At 49.8% G+C, this 20,630-nt stretch overlaps 1 protein-coding gene across 2 annotated transcripts in view; it reads left to right on the forward strand.

Annotated features, from left to right (window-relative positions):
• Nucleotides 1-10,841: 10,841 nt before the first annotated feature.
• Nucleotides 10,842-20,630, forward strand: part of bcl7a (BAF chromatin remodeling complex subunit BCL7A) — a 61,904-nt gene continuing 52,115 nt past the window's right edge. The window contains exon 1 of one of the 2 annotated variants that reach the window (XM_041203482.1): nt 10,842-11,028. In XM_041203482.1, coding sequence (XP_041059416.1) covers nt 10,937-11,028 — 92 coding nt within the window. In that variant the 5' untranslated portion in view covers nt 10,842-10,936. The remainder of the gene's footprint in view (nt 11,029-20,630) is intronic. The other variant, XM_041203484.1, reaches the window with a different exon arrangement.

The following is a 20,630-nucleotide window of genomic DNA, read 5'->3' on the forward strand; positions in this document are numbered from 1 at the left end:
GTCTCCGATAGAAAGGGGGAGGACACCTCCGTAGAGGGCCTCCCATCGGGGGCTTCCGCCGCCGGACGGCAACAAGGCACGCCAGGGCGTGTCCGGTCGACGGACAAGGGCGAGAAAATGGAAGGTGTGCAGCAGCAGTCCGTACAAAAAGCTCCTCTTTGCCGTGCCAAAAGGCACAGAGGGCATGTCCCCGAGGCGGCTCATATTGCGGGGCACCAGCACCCGAGGGAGGGTTCGGGGCTTGGGGCCAATGTGGAATTCCGTCCGAACAGGGGAACGCTCAGACGGAAGACCACCGCGCACCTGGGCCACCTCAAGACCCAAAATAACGTCGGGTCCGAGCACGACCGTTCTCAGGTCTTGGATGGCATCGGCTGCGACCTGGACACTCACAGACGCGCGTCGCGCCAACTCCTGCGGGAGCATCCAGCCCAGTCCTCCGCCACCCAGCACGTCCCCGATCCTGGTCACCCCTGCGGCCACAGCCCTCCTCTCCGCCAACCACTGAAAAGGACGGAGGGGCGGATTCCTGAGCAGCGGCTCTCTGACGATAGCCGCTACTCCTGACGGGGGAGAGCTGCGTCGCGAGGCGACCACTTTCCAGACTTTGATCAGGTCCTGGTAAAAGACGGGCAACGCCTGCAAGGAGCCACCGAGGCCCAGCTGTTCTATAAACAGGAGCTGCACGTCATAATTCAGGCCGTGCACCTGACGGAAGAAATACGTCATCAGGGCACACCATCTAGGAGGAGGCTCGACGTAGAGGTATCGCTGCAGGGTCTGAAGGCGGAAAGTCGCCACCTGTGTGCGTAGGCACACTAGCGCCTGACCACCCTCCCTAAGCGGGAGACTCAGAACCTCGGCAGCGACCCAGTGCAATCTTTTGTCCCAGAAGAAGTCGACTAACAATCTCTGGATTCTTGTGACAAAGTCCGGGGCAGGGGTCAAAGTGACCAGCCGATACCACAACATGGCGGCGATCAGCTGCTGCTGCTGCTGATACTCTTTTTTTTTGAGTAAACCTGTTTCCATCTGTGCTGCTGCTGATAATCTTTTAAATGAAAACCAAATCAACAAAATTGGGATAAATCAGGCACAGCCCCTAATTCAGGTCAGCTGTAAAACCAAGAACAAAGTTTAAAGGAAACTTACAAACTTTAAATCAAAATGTGATTAAAGGGGTCAACAAAACACCCCAGTCCCCGCGGTGCCCACCGAGCACGGAAGGCCTCGAGAGTGCCAGCAGACACCGCGTGCTCCTTCTCCAGGGACATCCGGCAGCGAACGTAGCCGCGGAAGAGGGACAAACAATCGGGCGGGACTCCCCCGTCGATCGCCCGCTGCCTGGACCTGTTAATGGCCAACTTGGCCAGGCCCAGGAGCAGGTTCACGAGGAGGTCCTCCTCCTTCCCGACCCCCTTCCGCACCGGGTGCCCATAGATCAGGAGCGTGGGGCTGAAGTGCAAACAAAACATCAATAAAAGGTTTTTCAAATAACTAAAAAGGGAGTGCAGCCTACAACACCCTATGTATACATGGTCCACGGACTCCACAAGACCGCAAAAAGGGCATGTGTCCTGAGAGTCCGTGAACCTATGCATCCTCTTATTATAAGGGACTGCTGCATGCAACACCCTCCAACCCAGGTCCCCGATAGAAAGGGGGAGGACACCTCCGTAGAGGGCCTCCCATCGAGGGCCTCCGCCGCCGGACGGCAACAAGGCACGCCAGGGCGTGTCCGGTCGACGGACAAGGGCGAGAAAATGGAAGGTGTGCAGCAGCAGTCCGTACAAAAAGCCCCTCTTTGCTGTGCCAAAAGGCACAGAGGGCATGTCCCCGAGGCGGCTCATATTGCGGGGCACCAGCACCCGAGGGAGGGTTCGGGGCTTGGGGCCAATGTGGAATTCCGTCCGAACAGGGGAACGCTCAGACGGAAGACCACCGCGCACCTGGGCCACCTCAAGACCCAAAATAACGTCGGGTCCGAGCACGACCGTTCTCAGGTCTTGGATGGCATCGGCTGCGACCTGGACACTCACAGACGCGCGTCGCGCCAACTCCTGCGGGAGCATCCAGCCCAGTCCTCCGCCACCCAGCACGTCCCCGATCCTGGTCACCCCTGCGGCCACAGCCCTCCTCTCCGCCAACCACTGAAAAGGACGGAGGGGCGGATTCCTGAGCAGCGGCTCTCTGACGATAGCCGCTACTCCTGACGGGGGAGAGCTGCGTCGCGAGGCGACCACTTTCCAGACTTTGATCAGGTCCTGGTAAAAGACGGGCAACGCCTGCAAGGAGCCACCGAGGCCCAGCTGTTCTATAAACAGGAGCTGCACGTCATAATTCAGGCCGTGCACCTGACGGAAGAAATACGTCATCAGGGCACACCATCTAGGAGGAGGCTCGACGTAGAGGTATCGCTGCAGGGTCTGAAGGCGGAAAGTCGCCACCTGTGTGCGTAGGCACACTAGCGCCTGACCACCCTCCCTAAGCGGGAGACTCAGAACCTCGGCAGCGACCCAGTGCAATCTTTTGTCCCAGAAGAAGTCGACTAACAATCTCTGGATTCTTGTGACAAAGTCCGGGGCAGGGGTCAAAGTGACCAGCCGATACCACAACATGGCGGCGATCAGCTGCTGCTGCTGCTGATACTCTTTTTTTTTGAGTAAACCTGTTTCCATCTGTGCTGCTGCTGATAATCTTTTAAATGAAAACCAAATCAACAAAATTGGGATAAATCAGGCACAGCCCCTAATTCAGGTCAGCTGTAAAACCAAGAACAAAGTTTTAAAGGAAACTTACAAACTTTAAATCAAAATGTGATTAAAGGGGTCAACAAAACACCCCAGTCCCCGCGGTGCCCACCGAGCACGGAAGGCCTCGAGAGTGCCAGCAGACACCGCGTGCTCCTTCTCCAGGGACATCCGGCAGCGAACGTAGCCGCGGAAGAGGGACAAACAATCGGGCGGGACTCCCCCGTCGATCGCCCGCTGCCTGGACCTGTTAATGGCCAACTTGGCCAGGCCCAGGAGCAGGTTCACGAGGAGGTCCTCCTCCTTCCCGACCCCCTTCCGCACCGGGTGCCCATAGATCAGGAGCGTGGGGCTGAAGTGCAAACAAAACATCAATAAAAGGTTTTTCAAATAACTAAAAAGGGAGTGCAGCCTACAACACCCTATGTATACATGGTCCACGGACTCCACAAGACCGCAAAAAGGGCACGTGTCCTGAGAGTCCGCGAACCAATGCATCCTCTTATTATAAGGGACTGCTGCATGCAACACCCTCCAACCCAGGTCTCCGATAGAAAGGGGGAGGACACCTCCGTAGAGGGCCTCCCATCGGGGGCTTCCGCCGCCGGACGGCAACAAGGCACGCCAGGGCGTGTCCGGTCGACGGACAAGGGCGAGAAAATGGAAGGTGTGCAGCAGCAGTCCGTACAAAAAGCTCCTCTTTGCCGTGCCAAAAGGCACAGAGGGCATGTCCCCGAGGCGGCTCATATTGCGGGGCACCAGCACCCGAGGGAGGGTTCGGGGCTTGGGGCCAATGTGGAATTCCGTCCGAACAGGGGAACGCTCAGACGGAAGACCACCGCGCACCTGGGCCACCTCAAGACCCAAAATAACGTCGGGTCCGAGCACGACCGTTCTCAGGTCTTGGATGGCATCGGCTGCGACCTGGACACTCACAGACGCGCGTCGCGCCAACTCCTGCGGGAGCATCCAGCCCAGTCCTCCGCCACCCAGCACGTCCCCGATCCTGGTCACCCCTGCGGCCACAGCCCTCCTCTCCGCCAACCACTGAAAAGGACGGAGGGGCGGATTCCTGAGCAGCGGCTCTCTGACGATAGCCGCTACTCCTGACGGGGGAGAGCTGCGTCGCGAGGCGACCACTTTCCAGACTTTGATCAGGTCCTGGTAAAAGACGGGCAACGCCTGCAAGGAGCCACCGAGGCCCAGCTGTTCTATAAACAGGAGCTGCACGTCATAATTCAGGCCGTGCACCTGACGGAAGAAATACGTCATCAGGGCACACCATCTAGGAGGAGGCTCGACGTAGAGGTATCGCTGCAGGGTCTGAAGGCGGAAAGTCGCCACCTGTGTGCGTAGGCACACTAGCGCCTGACCACCCTCCCTAAGCGGGAGACTCAGAACCTCGGCAGCGACCCAGTGCAATCTTTTGTCCCAGAAGAAGTCGACTAACAATCTCTGGATTCTTGTGACAAAGTCCGGGGCAGGGGTCAAAGTGACCAGCCGATACCACAACATGGCGGCGATCAGCTGCTGCTGCTGCTGATACTCTTTTTTTTTGAGTAAACCTGTTTCCATCTGTGCTGCTGCTGCTGATAATCTTTTAAATGAAAACCAAATCAACAAAATTGGGATAAATCAGGCACAGCCCCTAATTCAGGTCAGCTGTAAAACCAAGAACAAAGTTTAAAGGAAACTTACAAACTTTAAATCAAAATGTGATTAAAGGGGTCAACAAAACACCCCAGTCCCCGCGGTGCCCACCGAGCACGGAAGGCCTCGAGAGTGCCAGCAGACACCGCGTGCTCCTTCTCCAGGGACATCCGGCAGCGAACGTAGCCGCGGAAGAGGGACAAACAATCGGGCGGGACTCCCCCGTCGATCGCCCGCTGCCTGGACCTGTTAATGGCCAACTTGGCCAGGCCCAGGAGCAGGTTCACGAGGAGGTCCTCCTCCTTCCCGACCCCCTTCCGCACCGGGTGCCCATAGATCAGGAGCGTGGGGCTGAAGTGCAAACAAAACATCAATAAAAGGTTTTTCAAATAACTAAAAAGGGAGTGCAGCCTACAACACCCTATGTATACATGGTCCACGGACTCCACAAGACCGCAAAAAGGGCATGTGTCCTGAGAGTCCGTGAACCTATGCATCCTCTTATTATAAGGGACTGCTGCATGCAACACCCTCCAACCCAGGTCCCCGATAGAAAGGGGGAGGACACCTCCGTAGAGGGCCTCCCATCGAGGGCCTCCGCCGCCGGACGGCAACAAGGCACGCCAGGGCGTGTCCGGTCGACGGACAAGGGCGAGAAAATGGAAGGTGTGCAGCAGCAGTCCGTACAAAAAGCCCCTCTTTGCTGTGCCAAAAGGCACAGAGGGCATGTCCCCGAGGCGGCTCATATTGCGGGGCACCAGCACCCGAGGGAGGGTTCGGGGCTTGGGGCCAATGTGGAATTCCGTCCGAACAGGGGAACGCTCAGACGGAAGACCACCGCGCACCTGGGCCACCTCAAGACCCAAAATAACGTCGGGTCCGAGCACGACCGTTCTCAGGTCTTGGATGGCATCGGCTGCGACCTGGACACTCACAGACGCGCGTCGCGCCAACTCCTGCGGGAGCATCCAGCCCAGTCCTCCGCCACCCAGCACGTCCCCGATCCTGGTCACCCCTGCGGCCACAGCCCTCCTCTCCGCCAACCACTGAAAAGGACGGAGGGGCGGATTCCTGAGCAGCGGCTCTCTGACGATAGCCGCTACTCCTGACGGGGGAGAGCTGCGTCGCGAGGCGACCACTTTCCAGACTTTGATCAGGTCCTGGTAAAAGACGGGCAACGCCTGCAAGGAGCCACCGAGGCCCAGCTGTTCTATAAACAGGAGCTGCACGTCATAATTCAGGCCGTGCACCTGACGGAAGAAATACGTCATCAGGGCACACCATCTAGGAGGAGGCTCGACGTAGAGGTATCGCTGCAGGGTCTGAAGGCGGAAAGTCGCCACCTGTGTGCGTAGGCACACTAGCGCCTGACCACCCTCCCTAAGCGGGAGACTCAGAACCTCGGCAGCGACCCAGTGCAATCTTTTGTCCCAGAAGAAGTCGACTAACAATCTCTGGATTCTTGTGACAAAGTCCGGGGCAGGGGTCAAAGTGACCAGCCGATACCACAACATGGCGGCGATCAGCTGCTGCTGCTGCTGATACTCTTTTTTTTTGAGTAAACCTGTTTCCATCTGTGCTGCTGCTGCTGATAATCTTTTAAATGAAAACCAAATCAACAAAATTGGGATAAATCAGGCACAGCCCCTAATTCAGGTCAGCTGTAAAACCAAGAACAAAGTTTTAAAGGAAACTTACAAACTTTAAATCAAAATGTGATTAAAGGGGTCAACAAAACACCCCAGTCCCCGCGGTGCCCACCGAGCACGGAAGGCCTCGAGAGTGCCAGCAGACACCGCGTGCTCCTTCTCCAGGGACATCCGGCAGCGAACGTAGCCGCGGAAGAGGGACAAACAATCGGGCGGGACTCCCCCGTCGATCGCCCGCTGCCTGGACCTGTTAATGGCCAACTTGGCCAGGCCCAGGAGCAGGTTCACGAGGAGGTCCTCCTCCTTCCCGACCCCCTTCCGCACCGGGTGCCCATAGATCAGGAGCGTGGGGCTGAAGTGCAAACAAAACATCAATAAAAGGTTTTTCAAATAACTAAAAAGGGAGTGCAGCCTACAACACCCTATGTATACATGGTCCACGGACTCCACAAGACCGCAAAAAGGGCACGTGTCCTGAGAGTCCGCGAACCAATGCATCCTCTTATTATAAGGGACTGCTGCATGCAACACCCTCCAACCCAGGTCTCCGATAGAAAGGGGGAGGACACCTCCGTAGAGGGCCTCCCATCGGGGGCTTCCGCCGCCGGACGGCAACAAGGCACGCCAGGGCGTGTCCGGTCGACGGACAAGGGCGAGAAAATGGAAGGTGTGCAGCAGCAGTCCGTACAAAAAGCTCCTCTTTGCCGTGCCAAAAGGCACAGAGGGCATGTCCCCGAGGCGGCTCATATTGCGGGGCACCAGCACCCGAGGGAGGGTTCGGGGCTTGGGGCCAATGTGGAATTCCGTCCGAACAGGGGAACGCTCAGACGGAAGACCACCGCGCACCTGGGCCACCTCAAGACCCAAAATAACGTCGGGTCCGAGCACGACCGTTCTCAGGTCTTGGATGGCATCGGCTGCGACCTGGACACTCACAGACGCGCGTCGCGCCAACTCCTGCGGGAGCATCCAGCCCAGTCCTCCGCCACCCAGCACGTCCCCGATCCTGGTCACCCCTGCGGCCACAGCCCTCCTCTCCGCCAACCACTGAAAAGGACGGAGGGGCGGATTCCTGAGCAGCGGCTCTCTGACGATAGCCGCTACTCCTGACGGGGGAGAGCTGCGTCGCGAGGCGACCACTTTCCAGACTTTGATCAGGTCCTGGTAAAAGACGGGCAACGCCTGCAAGGAGCCACCGAGGCCCAGCTGTTCTATAAACAGGAGCTGCACGTCATAATTCAGGCCGTGCACCTGACGGAAGAAATACGTCATCAGGGCACACCATCTAGGAGGAGGCTCGACGTAGAGGTATCGCTGCAGGGTCTGAAGGCGGAAAGTCGCCACCTGTGTGCGTAGGCACACTAGCGCCTGACCACCCTCCCTAAGCGGGAGACTCAGAACCTCGGCAGCGACCCAGTGCAATCTTTTGTCCCAGAAGAAGTCGACTAACAATCTCTGGATTCTTGTGACAAAGTCCGGGGCAGGGGTCAAAGTGACCAGCCGATACCACAACATGGCGGCGATCAGCTGCTGCTGCTGCTGATACTCTTTTTTTTTGAGTAAACCTGTTTCCATCTGTGCTGCTGCTGATAATCTTTTAAATGAAAACCAAATCAACAAAATTGGGATAAATCAGGCACAGCCCCTAATTCAGGTCAGCTGTAAAACCAAGAACAAAGTTTAAAGGAAACTTACAAACTTTAAATCAAAATGTGATTAAAGGGGTCAACAAAACACCCCAGTCCCCGCGGTGCCCACCGAGCACGGAAGGCCTCGAGAGTGCCAGCAGACACCGCGTGCTCCTTCTCCAGGGACATCCGGCAGCGAACGTAGCCGCGGAAGAGGGACAAACAATCGGGCGGGACTCCCCCGTCGATCGCCCGCTGCCTGGACCTGTTAATGGCCAACTTGGCCAGGCCCAGGAGCAGGTTCACGAGGAGGTCCTCCTCCTTCCCGACCCCCTTCCGCACCGGGTGCCCATAGATCAGGAGCGTGGGGCTGAAGTGCAAACAAAACATCAATAAAAGGTTTTTCAAATAACTAAAAAGGGAGTGCAGCCTACAACACCCTATGTATACATGGTCCACGGACTCCACAAGACCGCAAAAAGGGCATGTGTCCTGAGAGTCCGTGAACCTATGCATCCTCTTATTATAAGGGACTGCTGCATGCAACACCCTCCAACCCAGGTCCCCGATAGAAAGGGGGAGGACACCTCCGTAGAGGGCCTCCCATCGAGGGCCTCCGCCGCCGGACGGCAACAAGGCACGCCAGGGCGTGTCCGGTCGACGGACAAGGGCGAGAAAATGGAAGGTGTGCAGCAGCAGTCCATACAAAAAGCCCCTCTTTGCTGTGCCAAAAGGCACAGAGGGCATGTCCCCGAGGCGGCTCATATTGCGGGGCACCAGCACCCGAGGGAGGGTTCGGGGCTTGGGGCCAATGTGGAATTCCGTCCGAACAGGGGAACGCTCAGACGGAAGACCACCGCGCACCTGGGCCACCTCAAGACCCAAAATAACGTCGGGTCCGAGCACGACCGTTCTCAGGTCTTGGATGGCATCGGCTGCGACCTGGACACTCACAGACGCGCGTCGCGCCAACTCCTGCGGGAGCATCCAGCCCAGTCCTCCGCCACCCAGCACGTCCCCGATCCTGGTCACCCCTGCGGCCACAGCCCTCCTCTCCGCCAACCACTGAAAAGGACGGAGGGGCGGATTCCTGAGCAGCGGCTCTCTGACGATAGCCGCTACTCCTGACGGGGGAGAGCTGCGTCGCGAGGCGACCACTTTCCAGACTTTGATCAGGTCCTGGTAAAAGACGGGCAACGCCTGCAAGGAGCCACCGAGGCCCAGCTGTTCTATAAACAGGAGCTGCACGTCATAATTCAGGCCGTGCACCTGACGGAAGAAATACGTCATCAGGGCACACCATCTAGGAGGAGGCTCGACGTAGAGGTATCGCTGCAGGGTCTGAAGGCGGAAAGTCGCCACCTGTGTGCGTAGGCACACTAGCGCCTGACCACCCTCCCTAAGCGGGAGACTCAGAACCTCGGCAGCGACCCAGTGCAATCTTTTGTCCCAGAAGAAGTCGACTAACAATCTCTGGATTCTTGTGACAAAGTCCGGGGCAGGGGTCAAAGTGACCAGCCGATACCACAACATGGCGGCGATCAGCTGCTGCTGCTGCTGATACTCTTTTTTTTTGAGTAAACCTGTTTCCATCTGTGCTGCTGCTGATGATGGTGGTGCTCCTGATGCTTCTCAAGTGCCTGCTCCTGTTGCTCCTCCTTTGAGACCAGGCTGCTGCTGCTTTAACTGCTGACATGCTGCAGTGAAGGCTGACAGCAAGGAAGTTGAGATACAGGTCATTTGGAACTAACTCCAAAAAGTTGCAATTCCAAAGTAGTGATTTAAGACTGACAGAGGTAATCGTGTAAGCATAAGCCTTTCACTCTGGCTATCCACAGGCTTGCTGAATTCAGTCTTTGAAGGCACGTCAATTTTAGTAAGCAGTCTCCAGAATATGTTCTTGCAACTGCACCCTGACAAGATGCAGAAACTGTTAAACCCAAGAATAACTGTTAAAGCCAGAATGCAGGGTTAAAGATGCACTTAATTAACTCTTTGGGTATTTTAATTAGTTTTCCACCAGCTGCACGGGGGTTCCTTGCTCAAGTGGGTGGGATAATGTTGGGTTCCTAATCTAACACCAGTTGTTTGGGGCTTCCTGGGCCCTCTCCACCTCCCCTTGCTCACTAAAATTCCTGCCATAGCGTTGACAGCGGGCAGAAAGTAATACAAAGGACTGAAGAAGATATTTAAAAGAGCAGTTTTCTTGTGTAATATAGGGATTAAGTACGATCTGGATCTGTGAAGTCTGGAACCTCAAAGTAATCAAAACAGGAAATGTTGGAAATAGTCAACAGGGCTGTCCGCATCTGTGGAGAGAGAAACAGGTTTAATATCTCAGGTTAGTATTTTAGGTTGATGACCTTTCATCACAACTGGGAAAAGTTGAAGATGCAATCGGCGTTAAGCAAGTGAAAAAAAGGGTGACAGAAGGAAAAACCTGTGATAGGGTCGAAAGCACAAGACAATGTGGTTGATTCTCGGGCAGGTGAATCTTGCCCCGAGCAAATTTGATGCCTTCCAACCAACAAACTCTCGCAGCCTCAGCGAGGATAGCGTCCAGTAAATTTTCAGAGCACTCAGCTCTTAAATTGTGTCTGATTATCTTTATAATAGTATCTTTATATGAGTGTGTAACATGAGTTGCCGTATTTCTCAGGAAATCCAACTGCTTAGATTGGTAAAAGCAAAATACTGCGGACGCTGGAAATCTGAAACAAAAACAAACACAGCTGGCAAAACGCAGCAGGTCTGACAGCATCTGCGGAGAGGAATACAGTTAACGTTTCGAGTCCGAGTAATTCGTTAACTGTGTTCTTCTCCGCAGATGCTATCAGACCTGCTGAGTTTTTCCAGCTATTTTTGTTTAGATTGGTTTGCGTTGAAACACGCTTTGTATATATGTGTATATATATATAGATATATACATATAAAATCTACCAAGAATAATTTGTAATGCTGAAGCGTCGAGAAAGACTAACAGGGACTGGTTTCAATGTTGAACGAAAAACACACGGCGTTTGCAGCGACAGACAAAAAGTTCTTGGGAAAGTTTCTGAAATGTGGCGCGTGGCGGGGGCATGAAATCTCGCGATAGGTGCCGCCTTTGTTCACGCGGCCTTCCTCGCAGCGTGCGTGCGCGCGCGCCGGCGAGTGCGCAGGCGCAGTCAGGCGGGCGGCGGGGGCTCGATCGGAGAGAGGTTGTTTCGCTCGCTTTGTGTGGCGGCGCTCGGCCTTTGGGGCTCTTCACCATTTCACTATGTCCGGCAGGTCGGTGCGGGCCGAGACCAGGAGCAGGGCCAAGGATGACATCAAACGGGTTATGGCAGCAATCGAAAAAGTACGGAAATGGTAAGGGGGAAAAGAAGAAAAAAAACAAAAACAACGGAATAGATTTTAAAAGGCCGGCGTTTCCCTCTTGGTCGCTGAAGAGAGATTGATGGTGGTGATGGTGGGGGAGGGAGAGATGACTTGGTTCGGAGCGGAATCCAGGTTTAAGGTGGGGGGGAGGGAATTCCGTCTCCGGCGAGCCGAGAGCCGGCCAGCGGGTTCCTTTGAGATGTATTTTAAATATTAAAAATGGATTTTGAAGTAAAGAGAAGACCCACAGCGACAGGAATGAGGGCTGAACCCAGAATCCATTTCGCTGCAGTCACATGAAGCCTGTGCCATTGCTTTGTGTGCCGCCGAGTCGGTGCCGGCTTTGGGAAGGACAGCGTCCTTTGTCGGGCTGGCAGGGCCACGGCTCGGCCCCGGCCGGCTCACCTGCGCTCCACAGTCCTTCTCCATTTTTTTAAATTATTATTGTTGATGAGGTCTTTTTAAATTTAGCGCTTTGGGTGCACTTTAGAGTGTAGGTCGAGGACAGGAAAGGAGGAGGAAGTGGGGGAAGCAAGCTCAACGAAGTCACAATCGACAGAATACAAAACTAAACATAATTAACCAATTTAGTAATGAGAAAATACACGCACACAAATAATATGTAAATATTTTTAGGCTAAAAAGTTTCCATTGCATGATCCGGGCAACGCAAATATTTGCATTAATTGAAAACATTTTTTTAGTCACGAATAAAATGTTTTTCGTGTGTGACTATTTGTCCTGTATATTATTTTTGGTCTATTTTGAGCGAAGTTAACATTTGACACAGGTGTCAGAAATTTAATGTTGTAACCACTTTGCAATCAGCTTTTGAGTACACACAATAACTGCGTCCTATTATTTTCAGTTACTTGTAAACATTGTAACCAGAATCCACGTGCTCTATTCATTTTGTTGATATCTTGCTGTCCTGACGTGACCTCTTACCCAGATTTAATTTGCGCCGCTGCTTAGAATTACAGTTTGTAAATCCCTCTTGACATTGAGACATTATGTACATTGCGTTGTGGATGATAAGGATTCTATTATAATTAGATTTTTAAATTGCAGGACTGTTTGGCATTTTTGAGAAAAAGAGCAGTGTGTAAGGGGAAAAAATGATTTAAACTTGCATAGCAGCTTCATGACCTCAATGTCCCAAAGTGTTTTATGGCCAATGAAGTACGAAGTGTAGCCAGCGTTGTATGAAATGTGGCAGCCAATTTATGAACAGTAAAGTCCCACAATATGTTAAAATTTTAGGGATTTTGGTTGAGGTATAAACATTGGCCATTACTCTTGGGATAATCCTGTTTTTCAGAATAGTGTTGGGGATCTTTTATGTCCACCTCAAAGCAGACATGGCCTCAATTTAATGTGTTATTCAAAAGGAAGCTTTTCTAACAGTGCAGCACTCCATTAGTGGACTGGAAGGTCAGTCTAGTTTTTTTTGTGCCCAATTCTCCGAGTGGGCCTTGAGCCCATAACCTTCTGCCAGGCAAGAGTGCTATCAAGTGAACCACAGCTGACATTATTGGTGGTCTATCATGTTAAGCAGGAACAACTTAGGACCTTTTAACATAATAAAACATCCTAAAGTGTTTCATGGAATGTTACAGAACATAATTTGACACCGAGCCAGTTAAGAGATTTTGATGAACAAGAGCTTCGTCAAAGAGTAGGTTTTAAGCAGAACCTTAAAGGAGGAGAGAGAGGCTTATGAAATTGCCATGATCCAATTTTGTCCATTGTCATTCATTTTAAAGAGAATTTTGTTTTCTTCCACATTTCTTCCCCTCAAGATTTTACAAGCTACTCAGTATTTTGTAATTGTTCATATGTGAAACTAAAGGGTGTTGGTAAACTAATCAGCAATGGATCACTAAATAACCATCAAGAATGGGAACTTTTATTTCCCCTTTTCCTCTGCTTTGGAGCAGAGGCACCAGCACTGTATTTTCTATTGCTGGCTGAGCTCTGAAAAAGAGTCATGTGAACTCAGAGTTAGCCCTACTTTTCTCTCTCCACTGATGCTGCTGGACCTGCTGAGTTTTTCCAGCATTTTCTGTTTTTATATCAGATAGTAGCTTTGTGTGGTTCAATATCATACTGGGTAGTCAAAGAAACATGGAAAATTTTAAGTCATAGAAGGAATTCTTTTGGCCTACTGTGTTCTGAAGGTTTTTGCCTCTACTACCCTTTCAGATTGAATTTCAGATCCCCACTACCCTCTGGGTGAAAACATTACTCTTCAACTCCTCTAAATCCCCCCTCCAATTACTTTAAATCCATGCCCCCTGGTTATTGACCCTTCTGCCAAGGGATATAGGTCCTTCCTATCCAGACCCCATATAATATTATAAACCTCAATTAGATATCCCCTTGGCCTCCTGTTCTAAGGAAAAAAGCCCTAGCCAATCCAATCTTTTCTCAAAGCTAAAATTCTCCATTTCGGCAACAACCTCAAATCTCCTCAGTTCCCTTTCTAGTCCAATTTATATCACATCCTTCTTGTAATGTGACCAAAACTGTATACAATACTCCAGCTGTGGCCTAACTAGCTCTAGTATAACCTCCCTGCTCTTATATTCTGTGCCTTGGCTAATAAAAGAAAGTATCCCTTATGCTTTCATAACCACCTTTATCTACCATTCTGACTGCCTTCAGGGATCTGTGGATATGCAGTCCAAGCTCTGGCTGTTCTTCTATACTTCTCAGAATCTTACCATTTATTATGTATTTCTTTGTTGTCCTCAAATGAATTACCTTACACTTCTCAGGATTGAATTCCATTTGCCAGTTTTCTGCCCACTTGACTGGACCACTGATAGCTTTGTCTACAGCTTTCCTATTCACTATCAATCACATGACCAATTTCATTTTATCTGCAAACTTCTTAATCATGCCACCCACATTTAAGTCTAAAACATGAATATATGTACCATGAGCAGGAAGGAAACTAGTACTGAATCCTGATGAACCCCTTCCAGTTGCACAGAAGTATCAACTATTGTTGATTGTATATTAATTATGAATAATTCTATGCAGGTGGTGGATGTAAACTGGATTCACTTGAGCCCCTATAAAAATAGACACAGGCTAAGACTGAGCTTGTTGGGTTAGGAGATGTGTAACTGCAAATAAATGTGTACGCAAAGGGGAAGTGATGACCAGTAATCCTGAGATCCAGGGTAATGCTCTGGGGACCCAGGTTCGAATCCTGCAACGGCAGAAGGTGGGATTCAATAAAAATTGTTGTAAAGTCCTTTAGGGAAGAAAATCTGTCATCCTTACCTGGTCTAGCCTACTTGTGACTCCAGACCCACAGCAATGTGGATGACTTTTAAATTCCCTCGGAAAAGCAAGCCACTCAGTTGTAACAAACCGCATTGAAACTGGACCGACCACCTGGCATTGACCTAGGCACTGGAAATGACAATAGCAATCTCAACCCTGCAAAATTCTCCTTACTATCATTAGTGCCAAAATTGGGAGAGCTGTCTCATAGACTAGTCAAGCATGGATCATTCCTCAGAGATAATGTCCCAGACACCACCATCACCATCCCTGGGTATATCTGGTTTCACTGGCAGGACAGGCCTAGCAGTATACGGTCGGGAGTCCTTAACCTCGACTCTGGACCCCATCAAGCCTCAAGGCATCAAACATGGGTAAGGAAACCACGTAGCGCCCTCCCTCAGCTGATGAATCAGTGCTCCTCCATGTTGAACACCACTTGGAGGAAGCATTGAGTGTGGCAAGGGTGCAGAATGTACTCTGGCTGGGGGGACCAAGAGTGGCTTGGTAGCACCACTACTGGCTGAATCCTAAATGACATACCTGCTAGACTGGGTCTGTGGCAGGTGGTGAGGGAACCAACAAGAGGGAAAAACATACTTGACCTCTGCCTTCCACAAATGCATCTGTCCATGATAGTATCTGTAGGAGTGACCACCGCACAGTCATTGTGGAGACGACGTCCTGTCTTCACTTTGAGAATGCCATCAATACCACCGTGCTAAATGGAATAGATTTCGAACAGATCTAGCAAGTCAAGACTGGGCATCCATGAGGCTCTGTGGGCCATCAGCAGCAGAATTGTACTCAAACACAATCTGTAACCTCATGGCCTGGCATATCCCCCACTCTACCATTACCATGAAGCCAGGGGATCAACCCTGGTTCAGTGAAGAGTGCAGGAGCACATGCCAGGAGCAGCACCAGGCTTACCTAAAAATGAGTGTCAACCTGGTGAAGCTATGATTCAGGACTACTTATGTGCCAAACAGCGCAAGCAGCAAGTGATAGTCAGGGCTAAGGGACCTCACCACCGTCAGGTCAGATCTAAGTCCGGCCACTTCCAGTGGTGAATGGTGGTGGACAATTAAACAACTCATTGGAGAAGGAGACTCCACAAATATCTCCATCCTCAAATGATGGAGGAGCTCAACACATCAGTGCAAAAGATGAGGCTGAAACATTTGTTACAATCTTCAGCCAGAAGAGCTGAGTGGATGATCCATCTCGGCCCCCAGCATCTCAGATACCAGTCTTCAGCCAATTCGACTCACTCCACGTGATATGAAGAAATCGCTGAAGGCTATGGGCCCTGACAATATTCCAGCAATAGTACTGAAGACTTGTGCTTCAGAATTTGCCATGCCCCGAGCCAAGATGTTCCAGTACAACTGCAATGCTGGCATCTACCCAGCTATGTGGAAATTTGCCCAGGTGTGTCATGTACACAAAAGGCAGGACAAATCCAACCTGGCCAATTACTGCTCCAGCAGTCTACTCTCAATCATCAGTAAAGTGATGGTTCATCAATAGTGCTATCAAGCGGCACTCTCTTAGCAATAACCTGCTCACTGACATCCAGTTTGGGTTCAGTCAGGGTCACTCAGCTCCTGACCTCATTACAACCTTGGTTCAAACATGGACAAAAGAGCTGAACTCTGGAAGAGACGTGAGAGTGACTGTCCTTGACATCAAGGCAGCATTTGACCGAGTGTGGCATCAAGGAGCCCTAGCAAAACTGGAGTCGATGGGATTTGGAGGGAAAACTCTCCGCTGGTCGGAGTCATACCTAACACAAAGGAAAATGGTTGTGGTTGTTGGAGGTCAGTCATCTCGGTTCCAGGACATCACTACAGGAGTTCCTCAGGGTAGTGTCCTAGGCCCAACCATCTTCAGCTGCTTCATCAATGACCTTTCTTCCATCATAAGGTCAGAATGTTCATTATTTGTGACTCCTCAGATACTGAAGCAGTCCATATCCAAATGTAGCAGGACCTGGGCAATATCCAGGCTTGGGCTGATAGGTGGCAAGTAACATTTGCGCAACACAAGTGTCAGGCAATGACCATCTCCAACAATAGAGAATCCAACCATCGCCCCATGATGTTCAATGGCATTATCATCACTGAAATCCCACTATCAACATCCAGGGGGATACCATTGACCAGAAGCTGAACTGGACTAGCCATATAAATATTGTGGCTACCAGAGCGGATCAGAGGCTAGGAATTGTGCGATGAGTAACTCGGTTGCTGACTACCCAAAGCTGCCTACCATCTACAAGGCACAAGTCAGGAATGAATATTCCCCATTTGCCTGGATGAGTGCTGCTCCCACAACACTCAAGAAGCTTGACACCTTCCAGGACAAAGCAGCCCGCTTGATTGGCACCACATCCACTGATGCATAGTAGCAGCAGTGTGTACCATCTACAAGATACATTGCAGGAATTCACCAAGGCTTCTTCAACAGCACCTTCCAAACCCAGGACCACTGCCATCTAGAAAGACAAGGGCAGCAGATAGATGGGAACAACACCACCTGGAAGTTCCCCTCCAAGTCATTCACCACCCTGACTTGGAAATATATCGGCGTTCCTTCACTTGCTGGGTCAAAATCCTGGAACTCCCTTCCTAACAGTACTTTGGATGTACCTAGACCACATGGATTGTAGTGGTTCAAGAAGGCAGCTCACCACCTTCAAAAGGGCAACTCGGGATGGGCAATAAATGCTGGCCCAGCCAGTGAAGCCCACATCCCGTTAATGAATAAATAAGGAAAAAAATTGGCTCCAGTTTTATCCTTCAACTGGCTTTCTGGTGTAGCAGAAGATGGTTGCCTAAAGTTGCTTTCTAAGAAAGCATTTTGGACAGGAAACTATAATCCTTGCACTGCAATAGCAGTAAGTTTAAATTATCAGCATATAATTGACCTCTAATGTCCTTGGCATCTGAACCATATGACCAGTGGAAAGATGAGTGGATATCTGGACACGATAGTGTCCTTAACGAAGAGAAAACAATGTATGTTTTCGGTGATCCTGCTTACAATGAGAAATAAAATCAGAAGTACTTTGTGAGCTGGATGCCATCAGTTGGATAGTGATATCAATTTGGAATTTTTGGTAGAGTTCTTGGATGAAATTTAAAAAGATTTATTAAATTCCCATGAGACATGGTTGGACTTTGATAGATTTCTGAAAACAGCCGGTTATTCCATGTAGGAATATATCAGTTAACATATATAAAAGATCAGCAAAATTCAAATTGGGGATTCCTGGATCAGTACTTGTGTTTAAATTGCTGGATTGTGCCAGGTGTCTCATTTGGACAGGCTCCTGACTGTTTGTTTGGGTTTTTGAGTGGGAGACTTGTTAGATCAGATGTTTGCTGCCTTGAAAGAATCCTTCAGTCGTCATGGAACAAATGGGGCATTCTGTCATGACACAAAGAACAGAGAACCCAATTAAGGCCAGATTTCAAAATGGTCCAGACACTAAATGCAGGCTTGAATGCAATGGAAGGATTAAGGACTGACCAAATGAGGATGGGTGCATCTTTAACAGGTCTGGCTACTACAGCAGAAGAACGACTGGAACAGCAATGATGTAGTAATGAATGTAAAAATAAAAACAAAAAACTGCGGATGCTGGAAATCCAAAACAAAAAAAATGAATGTGTTGGTTGTGGACTCCTTTAACTGTACTGTGCTAGATAATGCTTGCCTGTCAACAATATTTGAAACAGTGGTTAAAATGTTACCTTTATTCACTAGTGAGGATTATAAAAATACTGTGTTCTTTAGATTTGATGCTGACAACACATTGAGGTCACTAAAGAGAGTCGTACTTTTACGTAAAATAGCTGGAGTAAGCCATTTTAAGTACTGATGCAGCCCTACTGAGATACTTATGCTGCCCTTTAAAACCTCTTTCTTATCAGAGTGTTAAGACAAGTGATAAGAATTAGCGAGAAAAAGCAAATTGTCTTAGTTTTATAGACAATACCCTACTTGTCAAAGGTTAAAAATCCTGTTAAAGGATGGAGGTGTGAAGAATACACAAGCTAATAGAGATGGGAGAGAAGTGTGAAATTTGTTTTTTTTAAGAAATCAAAGGATGTCCTTTGTATGTCTTCTATTGGCCTGTGATTTTGAGATAGTTGTCGTGGATCTAAAGATATGTGACAGACACATTTTTGTTCTACATTTTATAAACTGCGTGATCAGGTTTAGCCTTTCTGCAATAATGCTTAGTAAGGAGGGAGGGGTTATTATAGAAAAACATCATATAGAAGTAAATAGGGATTGAATTTGGGGCACCAGCAAAGTTTTTGACTGATAATGAAGGGGACTTTGCTAATGACAAGTTCAGAGACGTCTGAAAATGTAAACATTGTGGTCAAGAATACCCGAGCTGAAAGTCCTTTCAGCAATGGGCTCTGAAAGTAATCAAACTGCGATACATAAACGTTAACTTATCAACCAAACTGCAAGTTGACAGAATTCACTCCTGATGGTTGAAGTGTACAGTCCCTATCAATTAGTCTTTGAAGCTTCAAGTTGCCTTCTGTATTGTGCGATATTTTTCCTGCTTTAGAAGCTGCTACTGTTAGTTCCATTTTTTTCCCTGCTCATTTGCATGCTTTACATAAGAGATGGGCTTTCATCAAGGCTATGGTGTCAGAGAAAGTTTGAAGACCATTTGAGACAGAATATAAAGTTTGGTGTATTATAAAAGGGAGGGTCGTTGGGAATAGAAAGATCCTGGTAAAGTTATGATGGTAAGAAACTGCTTGTCAAATATGGCAATCAGCTAGGTTTAATCACCTTGACTAATTGGAATGAATTACAAAATATTAAACTGAGTAGCTGATATAAGTAAATGAGACACTTTTTATCTCAAGTGCTCATGTGCTCTGTGATGAAGATCCTGAGGAACAGAATACAGTAGATCAAGTGCTGGGTGATGGTAATGTGAATGATCATGACAAACAGATCAGGGCTATCATATTTCAAGACCAATTGCCCAGTGTTGGGTACTTGAGCAACATACTCTGTAAGGTAAAAGCAAAATACTGTGGATGCTGGAAATCTGAAACAAAAACAAAAACACCTGGAAAAACTCAGGTCTGACAGCATCTGCGGAGAGGAATACAGTTGGCATTTTGACTCCGTATGACTCTTCATCAGAACTAAGGAAATAGAGAAATGAGGTGAAATATAAGCTGGTGGAGGGGGGTGGGACAGGTAGAGCTTGATAGAGGGCCAGGGATAGGTGGGGGCAAGGAAGAAATGGCCAAAGATGTCATAGACAAAAGGACAAAGGGGTGTTGACGTTGGTGATATTATCTAAGGAATGTGCTAATGGGGACATTAAGGGTAGCAAGCAGTACAAGCTAGTGGCAGATGGCCTAGTGGGGGTGGGGTGGGGGGAAGGGATCGAAATGGGCTAAAAGGTGGAGATAAAACAATAGATCAAAATAAATTTTAAAATAGGTGGGAAAAGAAAAATATATTTTTTTTAAAATTATAAATTATTGGAAAAAGGGGGATCGGAAAGGGGGTAGGGATGGAGGAGAGAGTTCATGTTCTGAAATTGTTGAACTCAATATTAAGTCCGGAAGACTGTAAAGTGCCTAGTTGGAAGATGAGATGCTGTTCCTCCAGTTTGCGTTGAGCTTCACTGGAGCATTGCAGCAGGCCAAGGATGGACATGTGGGCATGAGAGCAGGGTGGTGTGTTGAAATAGCAAGCGACAGGGAGGCCTGGGTCATGCTTGCGGACAGACCGAAGGTGTTCCGCAAAGTGGTCACCCAGTCTGCGTTTGGTCTCTCCAATGTAGAGCATTGGGAGCAGTGAATGCAGTAGACTAAATTGAGGGAAGTGCAAGTGAAATGCTGCTTCACTTGAAAGGAGTGTTTGGGCCCTTGGACGGTGAGGAGGGAGGAAGTAAAGGGGCAAGCGTTGCACCTCTGTAGTTGCATGGGAAGGTGCTGTGGGAGGAGGTTGATGTGCAGGGGGTGATGGCGGAGTGGACCAAGGTGTCCGGGAGGGAACGATCCCTGCGGAAAGCCACCGGGGGGGTGAAGGGAAGATGTGTTTGGTGGTGGCATCATGCTGGAGTTGGCGGAAATGGTGGAGGATGATCCTTTGAATGCAGAGGTTGGTGGGGTGTTAAGTGAGGACAAGGGGGACCCTATCATGGTTCTGGGAGGGAGAGGAAGGTGTGAGGGCGGATGCCCTCTATAGGGTTCTACTGAATGAAGGGATGCATACAACAATTGTGGGACATGCAG

This window comes from Carcharodon carcharias, chromosome 13 (assembly GCF_017639515.1).
Source record: "Carcharodon carcharias isolate sCarCar2 chromosome 13, sCarCar2.pri, whole genome shotgun sequence".
NCBI lineage: Eukaryota > Metazoa > Chordata > Chondrichthyes > Lamniformes > Lamnidae > Carcharodon > Carcharodon carcharias.